We start from the raw sequence: 11,347 nt of genomic DNA, 5'->3' as shown, positions 1-11,347 counted from the left end.
CGTGAACCAGCTTGAGCATCAAGACCCTATTCCGCAAACCACCCGATAAGAAGAAATGTATTGTTGCCTAAGAAGATAAATAAATGCGTTCGAGATTCCAGGTGTCTGTTGCGGCTCTGTCAGTCATAACTGCCAAGGTTCAGCTTAGCCCTACTCATTAGTTTACTACCTAAGTATGTAAGGTACGGACTGTGTCTAACGAGTTCCTTGCTTTCGGGAATAACGTCCACCCAGATTGCAATATGCGGTACTTTCCGTCTGCTTCACTTGTTGCTGGCTGAAATCTCATTGTAAACGTTGAGGCGTCAATGGCTGGGAGCCAAGGCTCGGGAAAACATGTCGAGGATTCGTCACCATCAACGTTTTTAAACCTTTTGGCTTGGCTTGGCAACTGTCGAACTATAAAAATCCGAGAGAATTGTTGATCAATTTCCCTGAAAAGACCATTATGGGTATTGTAAGGAATGTAATTCTGCGCATATTCAGTTTAAAGTTGAGGCTTATACCGGCCAAGTCTAACGAACGGGACCTTTCTCCGTCCACCCAAAACAAAAAAAATAAAAATGATAGTATGATATGATACAGTACTGTAGAAGCGAAAACACACAGACCTCATTACTCGCGCCCCAAGAAAATACATAATTTCCCAGTGCAAATCCGCCTTATTCTTCACATACCCCTTTCCTCGTTTGTGATATCATCTCAAGCCCAAAAAAGCAAATATCCAATGGCAATAGTTGACGGCTAGAGCGGCTTTGTCACAAATCACAAGGCGAACGCCAATTGCACTAGATTTTGACTTTAGTCTAGCCTTGCTGTCGATCCTGGATCTGGCTTCCTCGTCGTAGTTTGAATCCACTGAATACGCGACTCATTGAATGTCTTCGTCCCCCCTGAGCTGTCATTTCTGTGACGAGCTCGTCGACTCGGTCCATGGCATCGATGAAGACATGGAAATCAGCATCGTCTTCGTAGCACAAGTTTTCATCTCGAAGGGCCAGGTATTCGATTTCGTGGTTGCTGAGAGTACTTTCGTTTGATACTGTTGAAGATGTTCTTCTCGACTTGAGAATGTTGTTGCTTTGGCTGTTGATCGGGCTTGACATGATGGGAGAAACGACAGTGTTAATGAGATATCGTCTCTAAAATCGTGGTATAGATGAAAATAAAATACCAAAAGAAATCAATTATTACAAGGTATTGATAATGAAAGCAGAGGAAATGAAATTATGAAAGGCGGAGGCCGTAGGTATATATAACTTATACTAGTAGTTCGATGGACCCATATGTGGAGGGGTATACACGAATCTATTGAACGGCCGCATACAACGACATGATGAAAGCTGACATGCCGTGCTCCCATCAAAACATAGTGATGGCAAATCAGTCTATGATTGTCAGCTTCGCTTCCTAACGTAGTACCAATCAATTATTTGCCCGCACACAGGTACAGTGAAGTACATGACGGGTCCCTGGACCATTAAAATGTAACGCCATCATCAGTCGCATTCCTCGGCATTGTCAGCCAGCATGGTGTGCAACACCCGCGTCCACACCTTGTGGAATATGTATGTAACTAGATTAGCGTCTTGCGTATCCCGAGTTGACACTACATATGACGACTGCACCACGGGCGGGATAGTCGGATGCTAAACAAAGTAATATTTCTAACAAATGACATCTTATACAGCTTGGAGTGAACTCTTTTATTTCTTCTCCTCCGTCTTCTCCTCAGGCTTGGGTGTTGGCAGCTTGAACGACTCGGGTGTGCGGTCCTGTCCGGCTCCAACAGGCTCCCAGGCGCTGGAACCACCCTCAAAGTTACGGAAGGCCTGGGTGAGCTCCAGAGGCTCGGTGACGATACGCTTCTTCTCCTCGTCGTATCGAATTTCAGTGTAACCAGTCAAGGGGAAATCCTTGCGCAGAGGGTGACCCTCGAAACCGTAGTCAGTCATGATTCGTCGGAGATCGGGGTGACCAGCAAAGAAGACACCGTAAAGGTCGTACACCTCTCGCTCGTACCAGTTGGCACCGTCAAACAGTCCGGTGATACTGGGGACAGGAGAAGCCTCATCGGCGTAGGTCTTGACACGGATTCGGGAGTTGTGGCGGACCGAGAGAAGGTTGTAGACAATTTCGAATCGGTTTTCGCGCGTGGGGTAGTCGGCAGCAGTGACTGTGCTGACCTGGGTGAACTCAGCAGCAGTGTTGTCTGTCAAGTTTTAGTGAACGTTCCGCCATCAATTGGCACCATACTAACACTTGAGGAAGCTGAAGACAGGGTAGACACCCGAGGGAGAGATGTAGATGGTGAGCTCGTCCTTCCAGACGGAGAACTGCTGGATATACTTGGGAAGGCAGCCCATCAACCAGGCACCGTAACGGTGCATGTTGTCAGACTTGCTCTGGTACTTGTCGGCAGGGTTGACGATAGGGGCCTTGAGGGAGCCGATTTGATCGCGAGGGGCCTTTCGCAGGTTGGGGCTTTCCTTGGGCATTGCGACATATTGACGAGCCGTGTTGGACAAGCAGCGAATTGCTTGATCGTTGCGGACCTGGACGGAAGGCTTCACGGGTCGTAGAGCTGAGGCCAAAGCCCGGCTTCGAGAAATACTGGTCGCCATGGCCGGTTGTGTGACGATTCAAGGCCAATTGACGCTGGAGGAGGTCGTCGACGAAATACCTTATGGTGTTGGTAATGATGCCGCGAGCATTGGCTCGAGAATCTTAGCGGCAGAACAGTGAACCGGAATTGCCGTTGTTCAGCCGACGATACTGATTTACCTTTCTGTGCACCCCACTAGTGGCTGATAGAAGGTACTCACCTATCAGAGATCCAAACTGCCCCGGATTCGATGACGGTGTATCATAACACGTGATGCTGCTGTGGCGCTAGCTCAATACTGCTTAGCTTATTTTTTCATCTTTCACTTTCCCGCAGCCTTGGATGCATACCAAACACTGTTCCTCTCCTTGTACTCACATTTCCATTTCTGCCCATCGTATTTTGATCTTCCCATTTACTACCTTTCGAAATAATCACACGTTGTCACCATGGCGCCCCAAGATTCATTCATAGAAGAGGAGGAGGATACCTGGTATGTTCCACCGCTCGCTCGGGGTTTTGGTGCTCGCTGCACACTGCTCCTTGGGTAATGTTAGGTGCCCGAAGCTGACGTCTTGACAGCCCTCTCTGCATCGAGGAGTTCGATCTCTCAGACAGGAACTTCCGACCATGTCCTTGCGGTTACCAGGTACGACAATAACACTACAACCTCAGCTGCAGCTGACGTTGCGGCCACGTTTAACTAACCTTGGAGCTATAGGTGTGCCAGTTCTGTTTCAACAACATAAAGAATAACATGAACGGCCTATGCCCCGCTTGCCGACGACCTTACGACGAGAAGACAATACAGTGGAAGGTTGTCACGCAGGAAGAGTATGATGGTCCCTCCTTGCCACGTTGCCATGCTAACGAACCCCTCAGAGTTGCCGAGTTCCGTGCCAACATACAAAAGAACCAAAAGAAGCGGGCTACTGATCAACGACAAAAAGAGCTGCAAAAGCGAGAAGCAGAGAAAGAAAACCGAAAGAACCTCATCGGCGTACGCGTTGTCCAGAAGAATTTGGTCTATATTACCGGTCTTGCTCCGACTGTACGCGAAGACGAACTACTCAAGACGTTGCGAAAGCCCGAGTTCTTTGGCCAGTATGGCAACATCCAAAAGATTTCGATTAGCAATCGAAAGAGCTCGGATGGCCAGCACCAGTCCTTAGGCATTTACGTCACTTTCGAACGTCCGGAAGAAGCCACGCGTTGTATCACAGCTGTGCACGGGTCACAGAACGGCGACCGAGTGCTCAAAGCCCAGCATGGTACGACGAAATACTGCTCAGCCTGGCTTAAAAACGAAAAGTGCAGCAACCCCGGCTGTATGTTCTTGCACGAGCAAGGTGACGAAGAGGATAGCTATTCTCGACAAGATCTTTCTTCGATGAACAGCATTGCCTCCCAGAGACCCCTTCCTGGAGGTGGCTCGCGGTCCGCTTCTCGACAACAAGCTCCTCACCCTACGCCGCCGCCGGTCGTATCTCATCCTATGACTCGCTCCATTAGTAAAGAGGGGTCCGAGAATGGTGCCGATGGGTCAGCATTGCCTTCTTCAGCTAACTGGGCACGTAATCCACAGAGGAGCCGTAGGGGTAGTCTTGCTACTAGTGGTGCTGCGTCAAGCCCTGCTATCTCGATGGCCCAGCCTGTAACTGCCGAGCCGGTGCCAGAAGAAGCCGTCGAGGAAGAAGAGGAAGAAGAGGAGCTGGAGGAAGAGGAGCCCGAGCCGGAGGAGCCAGTGGCTGGACCCTCTAATTCCCGGTCTAGGGCACCTGAGTCACCCGCGCCATCCAAGAGCTTCGCTGAAAGTGGCATCAGGGAAATTCTCAAGACACTACAGAACTGCCCCTGGCCAGTATTCTCTGATGCGGGAGCAGACCAATACCCGCCCTTGTTTGATCCTCGTGGCGGTGAAAAGCGCAGAGCTATGCGCGAGGAGGAGGATTCTCGTTTGAGTGGTGAACAGGAAGAGCGCCCTGAGGCCCGCGAACCATCCGAAGGAGAACCCGAAACCGGTGGCAGTCTTGCTTTGGGAGGTGAACCCGAGGACCGCGACGTGTCCAATGACAACAGAGGTTTCGACCGCCGAGGCAGCACCCAACCTCCTATCCAACGACTTTCCACTGATGGCTTATTTGGACCTGCGCTTACTGGAGCATCGCCCTTTGGTCAAAGTTCAGGCAATCCTGGCTCACGGTCTATGACACCTCAGCAATTGTTCCTTCGATCTCAGAGCGGATTTGCCGATGCACCACCTGGTATTGCTAACCAAAGCAATGCTTTCCAGAACCAAAACCAGAGCCAGGGTCAAGGCCACAACCGTCAGTCGTCGAGATTCAGCTTTGCCAATGATAATGCTAGCTCTACGGCCAATGTCAAGGTTTCCGCCAACCCTCGTATCATGGCCCAGCAATCTTCCATGATGCCCAACACCTTCCAGTCGCAGGGCAACAACCAGTTCTACGGTGCCTCGATGCCTGGACCTCCTCCCGGCCTCAAATCAACCGGCACTCCTCCCAACATGTTTGGTCAGTTTGGTGGACAGGGCTTCGGTGCGCCCAAGGACAACTCGAATGAGCTCCTTCAAAGTTTAATCGGCCGCAGTCGGGCTGGTAACAACCAGTCCCACGATACGGGAAAGCGTGAGTTTATGATTTCTTCTTTTTCAAACCAGTACCCACCATCCTCTACCTCCACCCCAGCTCCTGCTCCTGGACTCCTGCCGTCGCTCTACGGTGGTACACCTAGTGCATACCAAGACATGAACTCCAAGCAGAAGAAGAAGGGGAAGAAGCACAGACATGCTAACACTTCCTCCTCGGGGGGGAGTGGCTTAGTAGATCTTGCAGACCCGAGTATCTTGCAGGCGCGAATGCAGCACCAGTCACAAGGCAGCGCTGGAGTCGGACAGGGCTTGTTTGGTGGTCAGAGCCAAGGTGGGTACAATCATAATATGATGTATAACAACAATTACGGTGGAAGATGGTAGTTTTGATTTTCTCTGGAGTTTCAAATTGGGAGGCTGGATGCTTGGCGACCTCCTCTTCGACGTTTTTTTCTCTTAATGCACAAAAGGGGGCGTTCTTCGGAAATCAGGTCAAGGCTAAAAAGGTGCCTACTATCTTCATCAGGGAGACACGAGTTTCAAACGCATTTATGATTCAGCAGACATTCGCAATGTCAACGCAGCTCAAGGAGGTCAGCTTTGCATCAGGCGTCATTTTTTTCTTTTTTGGGAAAACGGAGGGCGACATGAGAATATCTCAAGTCTTTGCATCCCGACTCTTGCCAGTCCTTGAGCGACTGTGTACGGGGGTTCACGTCAGGCAAGCCATCATCGTCTTCCACAAGCCCCCTATGTATGTTAACAACGTCGAACCAGCCGCCTAGGTTTGGCGGTAATATTGGTCAGAAATAGCAATACCCTTCTATTCTCTCCAAATCGCCTCTTGTCCTCGTCCCCCTGTGGAAGACGATGGTGCTCGCCGTAGCATGACCCTGTCCCCGAAATCTTGTATATAAATGGGGTGGTGTTCTCGTAGTGTAGTTATGCTTTGCTTTTGTTGCGTTCATAACGAGTGACTGAGCCTATGCTAACTATCGTTCAGATGATGAGCTCCCGTCTTTGGACGAGGCTACGAACTCTGTCGATGCGTTGGTTTCCGACGATCCTATTCTCCCTGCAATCGGATTTGAAGGCCGCCAATCGGTCCCTCCCGGCTTGACACTACCCCCCGGACTTCCACCCATCTCAAGACCCCCTTCTACCACCAGCCATGGAAGATTGAGCAATCTTGTACCAGCGTTGCCTAAGATGCCACCGCCTGGTCTGTCACATGGTGCTTTGACGCCAGATCAGTCACCCATGAAGTCAAAACCGGCAACGCCCGTCTCAGAAGTAAAGAAGACCTTGAAGTCTTCAGCAGCTGAGAGCGGGCTTTCGAAAGAAATTGCGGCCGAGTCACAACCAAAGCAGTCCAAGGGAATATCCTTGCAGGACGAGGATTTCCCGGCTCTGGATACACTGAAGAGCAAGAGCCGACCTGCAACGCCAACGGCCAAGCCCACACCAAAGGCTAAGCGTAATGCTGAAAGAATCGTGGACAGAATGATGGCCAAGGCGGGAGTTAGTAAGGAGAGTAGCTCAGGCGAAGAGTCGAAGCCGCAAGATACGAAGCTTCAAGATAACAAGGCCCAAGGCGCAAAGGCTAAAGACATTAAAGTGCAAGAAACCAAGCCACAGGAGACGAAGGTTCAGGAGTCCAAGCCTACCCAGTCTACCAAAGCTGCTGAGAAGAAACCTATTTCTGTCAACACTCACGTTGAGAAGCATATTGCACCCAAGTCTGGCGAGTCCCCCGCAACGGCTGAGAAGCCCACCCCTGAAAACGCGGCCGCATTCCCCCCATTGCCTGCACCTTCATCAACTGTGACCCCATCTCCTGTTACACGAACAGGGCCGAAGACACTGCGGGTTGTTGCCACTCCCAAGACAGAGGCACCTCCCCCCGCATCCCCTGCTCTGACTATGGCATCTGTTGCTCTGTCAGGAACATCACGAGGTGTATCTGCTAGCTACAGACCCGACACACCTGCCAGCAGTGAGGTAGTTAGTGACAACGCCTCGGTAGTCTCCGCCTCTGTCACACACTCTCGTGCGAGCTCACCACCTCCCAGTAGGATCGGATCTGCTGCAGTGAGGACCACAACAAAAAGCCAGCAACGAAAGGCTCGTAAGGACGTCTTGAAGCAGGAAACCAAGATGATTGCCGAAGCGCCTAAAGCTGAGCCAGAAGTCCATGCTCCAATTCTTGGACGAAAGAAGAAGCAGAAGAAGGAAAAGCCTGCCAAGACACCTCAATCGGATACCTCCACCCCAACCGCGCAAGAGCCTGTCAAAGCTGATACACCCACTCCCGAGCCTTCGCGGCCAGAGCCCACTAAGGAACCCGAACGGGAGCCGGAAGATAAGCCCGCTAAGAGCAAGACTGCTCAAAAGAAGGCAGCAAAGGCCAAGGGCAAGGCCAAAGAGATCGAGCCTGAACCTGTTCCTCAACCCCCATCACCCGCCACAGAAACAACCCCTGAAGCCCAAGAACCCCCCGAGAAGCAAGGACCTGGCCCCGCATCTGTCTTTGCTGAAATCAAGAATACCCTCTGGGCTTCCAGTGTGGACAAACTACAACTCTTTAAGCCTATTGCTGGTGGCTCATCTCGTACCGACTACAGTTCTGCCAACAGCAACGCCAACAAGGCCGAGCACTGTAAGGACTGCTCTTGCAAGTGTGGTGAGATTCAGGACGACGATCTTGCGGCACTGCGTGCAGGCAAACCTGTCCGCAAGCAATTCCATGTCGATGGCAGCCGTATGCTCATTACTCCCAATGGGGATTGCATTCGTGGCTTGACCCCAGAAGAAGAAGATGCTTTCCTTGAACTGCAGGCTGCTATTGCGGGCACAGCAGAGAACCCTGGATCATTCATTGCCCCACGACACCAACCTGGAAGCGGAGCTTTCTCCCTGATTAAGGGCAGGGCTGTTCCTAACGGGCGTCCCAACATCTTTCCCACTACTGCTCAGCTTCAATCCCAAGACCCTATCGGAAAGCTCCAGCGGGAAGACGCGCTTAGCTACATCAACCAATACGTGCTGCCTCGTCTCAACCTGGGAGCCACCAACATGGGTTTCCCCAAGGGTGCGTCACCCACCAAGGATGCGGCTGCTGCGAGCCTTAACTCCCTTGCTCCCTATTTCTACGGTCCCGACGCCGCGGCTGGAGTGGGCATCTATAGCCCTCCGGATGGAGCACGAGCGATGCAGGACTTCAGCTCAGCAGGTATGTCGGGCGAGGAGCGTGGAAAGAACTTTGGCATGGGTGTTGGTGGCATGCCCTTGATGAGTGTCGAGGATGCTGAAGGCGCACTGGCCATTGCTCGACGAGAGACGGAGAAGTTGGAGAAGGGACTGAATCAGGTTATTCGCCGCAACCGACGACTGGTCCTTGGAGGCAACAACTAGGTGTGTAATATTGTAACAACAGTTGTATTATCATGATGAGTTCGGTTTTCGGCATCATCTGCCTAGAGAGGGCACTAGCGTACTCGATGGGAAAGCGATCTGTATAAAAAGCGACAGTATCAGTGTTAGAGAATAGGAACAATGAATAAAGCGATGAGCCCACGGAGATTTGACCTGCGTGGGGAGTGATTTTACTGTTGATACTAATGAAATCCTAAAATATACATAACTAACTAGGGTATTAAACGTTTTCCTCTCCTCGTTTCCTCTGGTAGTTATCATCTGGCGACCGTCGACGGCCTGCTCCAAGGGCCTTCCTTGCATCAGCCGTGGTCTGCTTCCTCCCTTCAGCCGACAAAGACTCACGAAGGCGTTCCATAAGCCTATCGAGAATCCACTCGGTCTCTTCCTGGCTCCCCATGAGCGGACTCCTATTACCAACCCAGGACCAAGCCGTATTATGTTCCTGGTCATGCTTTCCACCATGCCCTGCTTCGGGGGAGTCATCAGTTCTTTTGTTGTTGTGGTGGTGGTGGTGTTGATGACGGCGATTCTTTGGTTTTGGCATGGCTTTGCGATGGGTATTGGCGCTACTTTCGTCTTCGCCTATGAGTTTGAGATACCATGCCCATTCTTCAAAGGAGTATTTGTGTGGCTTCTGTGATTTGAGATGTGTGGTGAGAACTTGAATCTCTGAGATGAGAAGGAAGTGGAAGTCGGTTCCGGTAGGTAGTTCTTCGTGTGCATCTCGTATACGGGATAATGAGCGACGGACTCGACTGGTGAAAGTTGAGTTGTTGCGATTGTGGTCTGGTCGTTCGCTGTATGGGTCGTCGTCCCCAGTTCTAGGATCCTGAGGTTGTCCGCGTGAACTATCCTCTCCCTCTTTCATGTTGGTGATAGCTTCGGCCGCATCACCACTAGAATCCTGGGCTGAAGGTAATTTCTTGACATGTCGAGGTGCCGGCGGTTCTTTGTGGTTACTGAATAACAGACCAAGTGTGCATCTGTGGATGATGTACTTAAGATCGTCTGAGAAACTGCCCTCCTCTCCAGGAAGGATAGTGACATTTCCAAGTCGCAGTGTTCCATCACGAATGAACTTGACAACCGTATCTCCGGCGTTGGATATAAGAACAGTCATAGTGGGCAGTGCAAGTAGAGACCAGAAGACAAAGAAGGACTTTCCAGCGTTGGAGGCAGGAGTCTTGTCGCCATATCCGATGGTTGTGAGAGAGACGAAACAGAAGTAGAAACCATCGAAGTAATTCCATCCTTGGTAGTTTTCTTCGCATTTGACAAAGACGTAAGCGCCCAGCAGCCAGAGGATAAGCCAGGTGCTTGTTGATATCGCCATGGCCATCCAACGTCGTCGAGATGATGTCTGAGCTTGGATTTTACGCATAAGCTCGAATTCACTCTTTCGACGCTCGAATTCTGTTGCGGGGAATCTCTTTTCTGAATCGTCCTGGGGAAATGATGATTGGCGCCGTTGGGGATCGCGGATAGGTTCGAGCATATCATCTTCGCCTCTCCTGGTCATACGCCGAACTAGTCGCCTGCGTTTCTTCTCCTCCATTCTGGCATCGACTTGGCGTTTACCTCGCTCGAGAACAAGACTCCTGATGGAACCCACGACCAGACCAAGACTGATGACACCAACTAAGGCGTACGGCATCATGAGGGCTCTTCCAAGAGTGGTTGATGCTGTGTAGTCTCCGAATCCGACGGTGAATAGTGTAACGTCTGCCCAGTAGACGGCATCGAGGTAGTTCCAGCCCTCAATATTGGAGAAGACGAGGGCTCCGAGTAGTAAGTAGAAGAGGAACATGATGGTCTGCAACATCAGTGTTCGCTGACTAGGCGTTAGATTAAAGTCCTTGTTGTAATGACCAGTCCAGGCACCGTAGAAAGTGACCAGCATGAGCGAAGCGTCAACAAAGTAGAGAATAGCAGCCCACATGCCGTAGTAAAAGGCCTGTGACCAGATGAGTTCTTCGGTTGGATGTTTGAACCCCTCATACAAAGGACCAGCAGCTGAGCCAAGGAGAGCAATGAGAAGAATAGCAGAGATGTACCAGCCGATGATGGTAATCGGTTGAGCAATGGTGAAGCGAACACGCCGTGTCATGTTGAGCAGGAGGAACATGTTTGAGACAACGGCCATGGCGAGCTGAATAGCGTTGATAACAGTGAGCCAGATGGGATCAGCTACAAAGACGGCATTCTTGACATCTTCTCCAGGAGTCAAGTGTTGTCTCCATGGTCGAACGAGAGCGCATATACTAAACGCTGAGGCGACAGGGCCGAGGGTGCCGGCGATCATGGGGAATGCCGATGAGGCAAACCACCAGCGGCTGAAGCAAGTTAGATGATGAAAATAAAGAGTGTGATGTGACAAAAAGAAGATATACGTACTTTGGAGCGAGATGAGCTTGATCATTTTCTATACGCTTGTCATGAGAGACGGACTCTTCGATAATCTCAGTCTCCTCCTCAATATTGTTTCCAAGATCGCCGTCGTCCATGGGTATTTACGCAGCCTAGAGCGGCCGAGACAAGCGTGACGTTGAATGTAAAAGAATACAGGGCATTACATATAATGAAATATTTATGTTGAGGCTCTCTTGGGAATAAGGAGAGGACATGGAATAGACTATGTTATGGTTACACCGTTTTAGGATCCCCAATAAATAAGAGTGAAAGAATCCTTGGCA

General features: G+C 50.8%; 4 protein-coding genes across 4 annotated transcripts; 1 reads left to right on the top strand and 3 right to left on the bottom strand.

Moving 5' to 3' along the window:
* Positions 1 to 806: 806 nt before the first annotated feature.
* FIESC28_06677 (uncharacterized protein) lies at positions 807 to 1,106 on the bottom strand (the record flags this gene model as incomplete). Its single annotated transcript, XM_031160820.1, has 1 exon — positions 807 to 1,106. One exon carries the CDS (start codon positions 1,104 to 1,106, stop codon positions 807 to 809), a length of 300 nt encoding a protein of 99 aa, XP_031015198.1.
* A 600-nt stretch (positions 1,107 to 1,706) lies between these two features.
* Positions 1,707 to 2,624, bottom strand: FIESC28_06676 (uncharacterized protein; the record flags this gene model as incomplete). Its single annotated transcript, XM_031160819.1, has 2 exons — positions 1,707 to 2,212; positions 2,261 to 2,624. The coding sequence occupies 2 exons, from the start codon at positions 2,622 to 2,624 to the stop codon at positions 1,707 to 1,709; spliced, it is 870 nt and encodes a 289-aa protein (XP_031015197.1).
* Positions 2,625 to 3,054: 430 nt separating this feature from the next.
* On the top strand, positions 3,055 to 8,630 carry FIESC28_06675 (uncharacterized protein; the record flags this gene model as incomplete). Its single annotated transcript, XM_031160818.1, has 5 exons — positions 3,055 to 3,098; positions 3,188 to 3,254; positions 3,327 to 3,439; positions 3,488 to 5,547; positions 6,220 to 8,630. The coding sequence occupies 5 exons, from the start codon at positions 3,055 to 3,057 to the stop codon at positions 8,628 to 8,630; spliced, it is 4,695 nt and encodes a 1,564-aa protein (XP_031015196.1).
* A 241-nt stretch (positions 8,631 to 8,871) lies between these two features.
* FIESC28_06674 (uncharacterized protein) lies at positions 8,872 to 11,158 on the bottom strand (the record flags this gene model as incomplete). Its single annotated transcript, XM_031160817.1, has 2 exons — positions 8,872 to 10,987; positions 11,049 to 11,158. The coding sequence occupies 2 exons, from the start codon at positions 11,156 to 11,158 to the stop codon at positions 8,872 to 8,874; spliced, it is 2,226 nt and encodes a 741-aa protein (XP_031015195.1).
* Positions 11,159 to 11,347: the final 189 nt, after the last annotated feature.

This window comes from Fusarium coffeatum, assembly GCF_003316985.1.
Source record: "Fusarium coffeatum strain FIESC_28 chromosome Unknown BRIP53273_contig_142, whole genome shotgun sequence".
NCBI classification, from domain to species: Eukaryota; Fungi; Ascomycota; class Sordariomycetes; order Hypocreales; family Nectriaceae; genus Fusarium; species Fusarium coffeatum.
The sequence above is the reverse complement of the archived record's forward strand: the minus strand, read 5'-3'. Positions and strand labels throughout refer to the sequence as shown.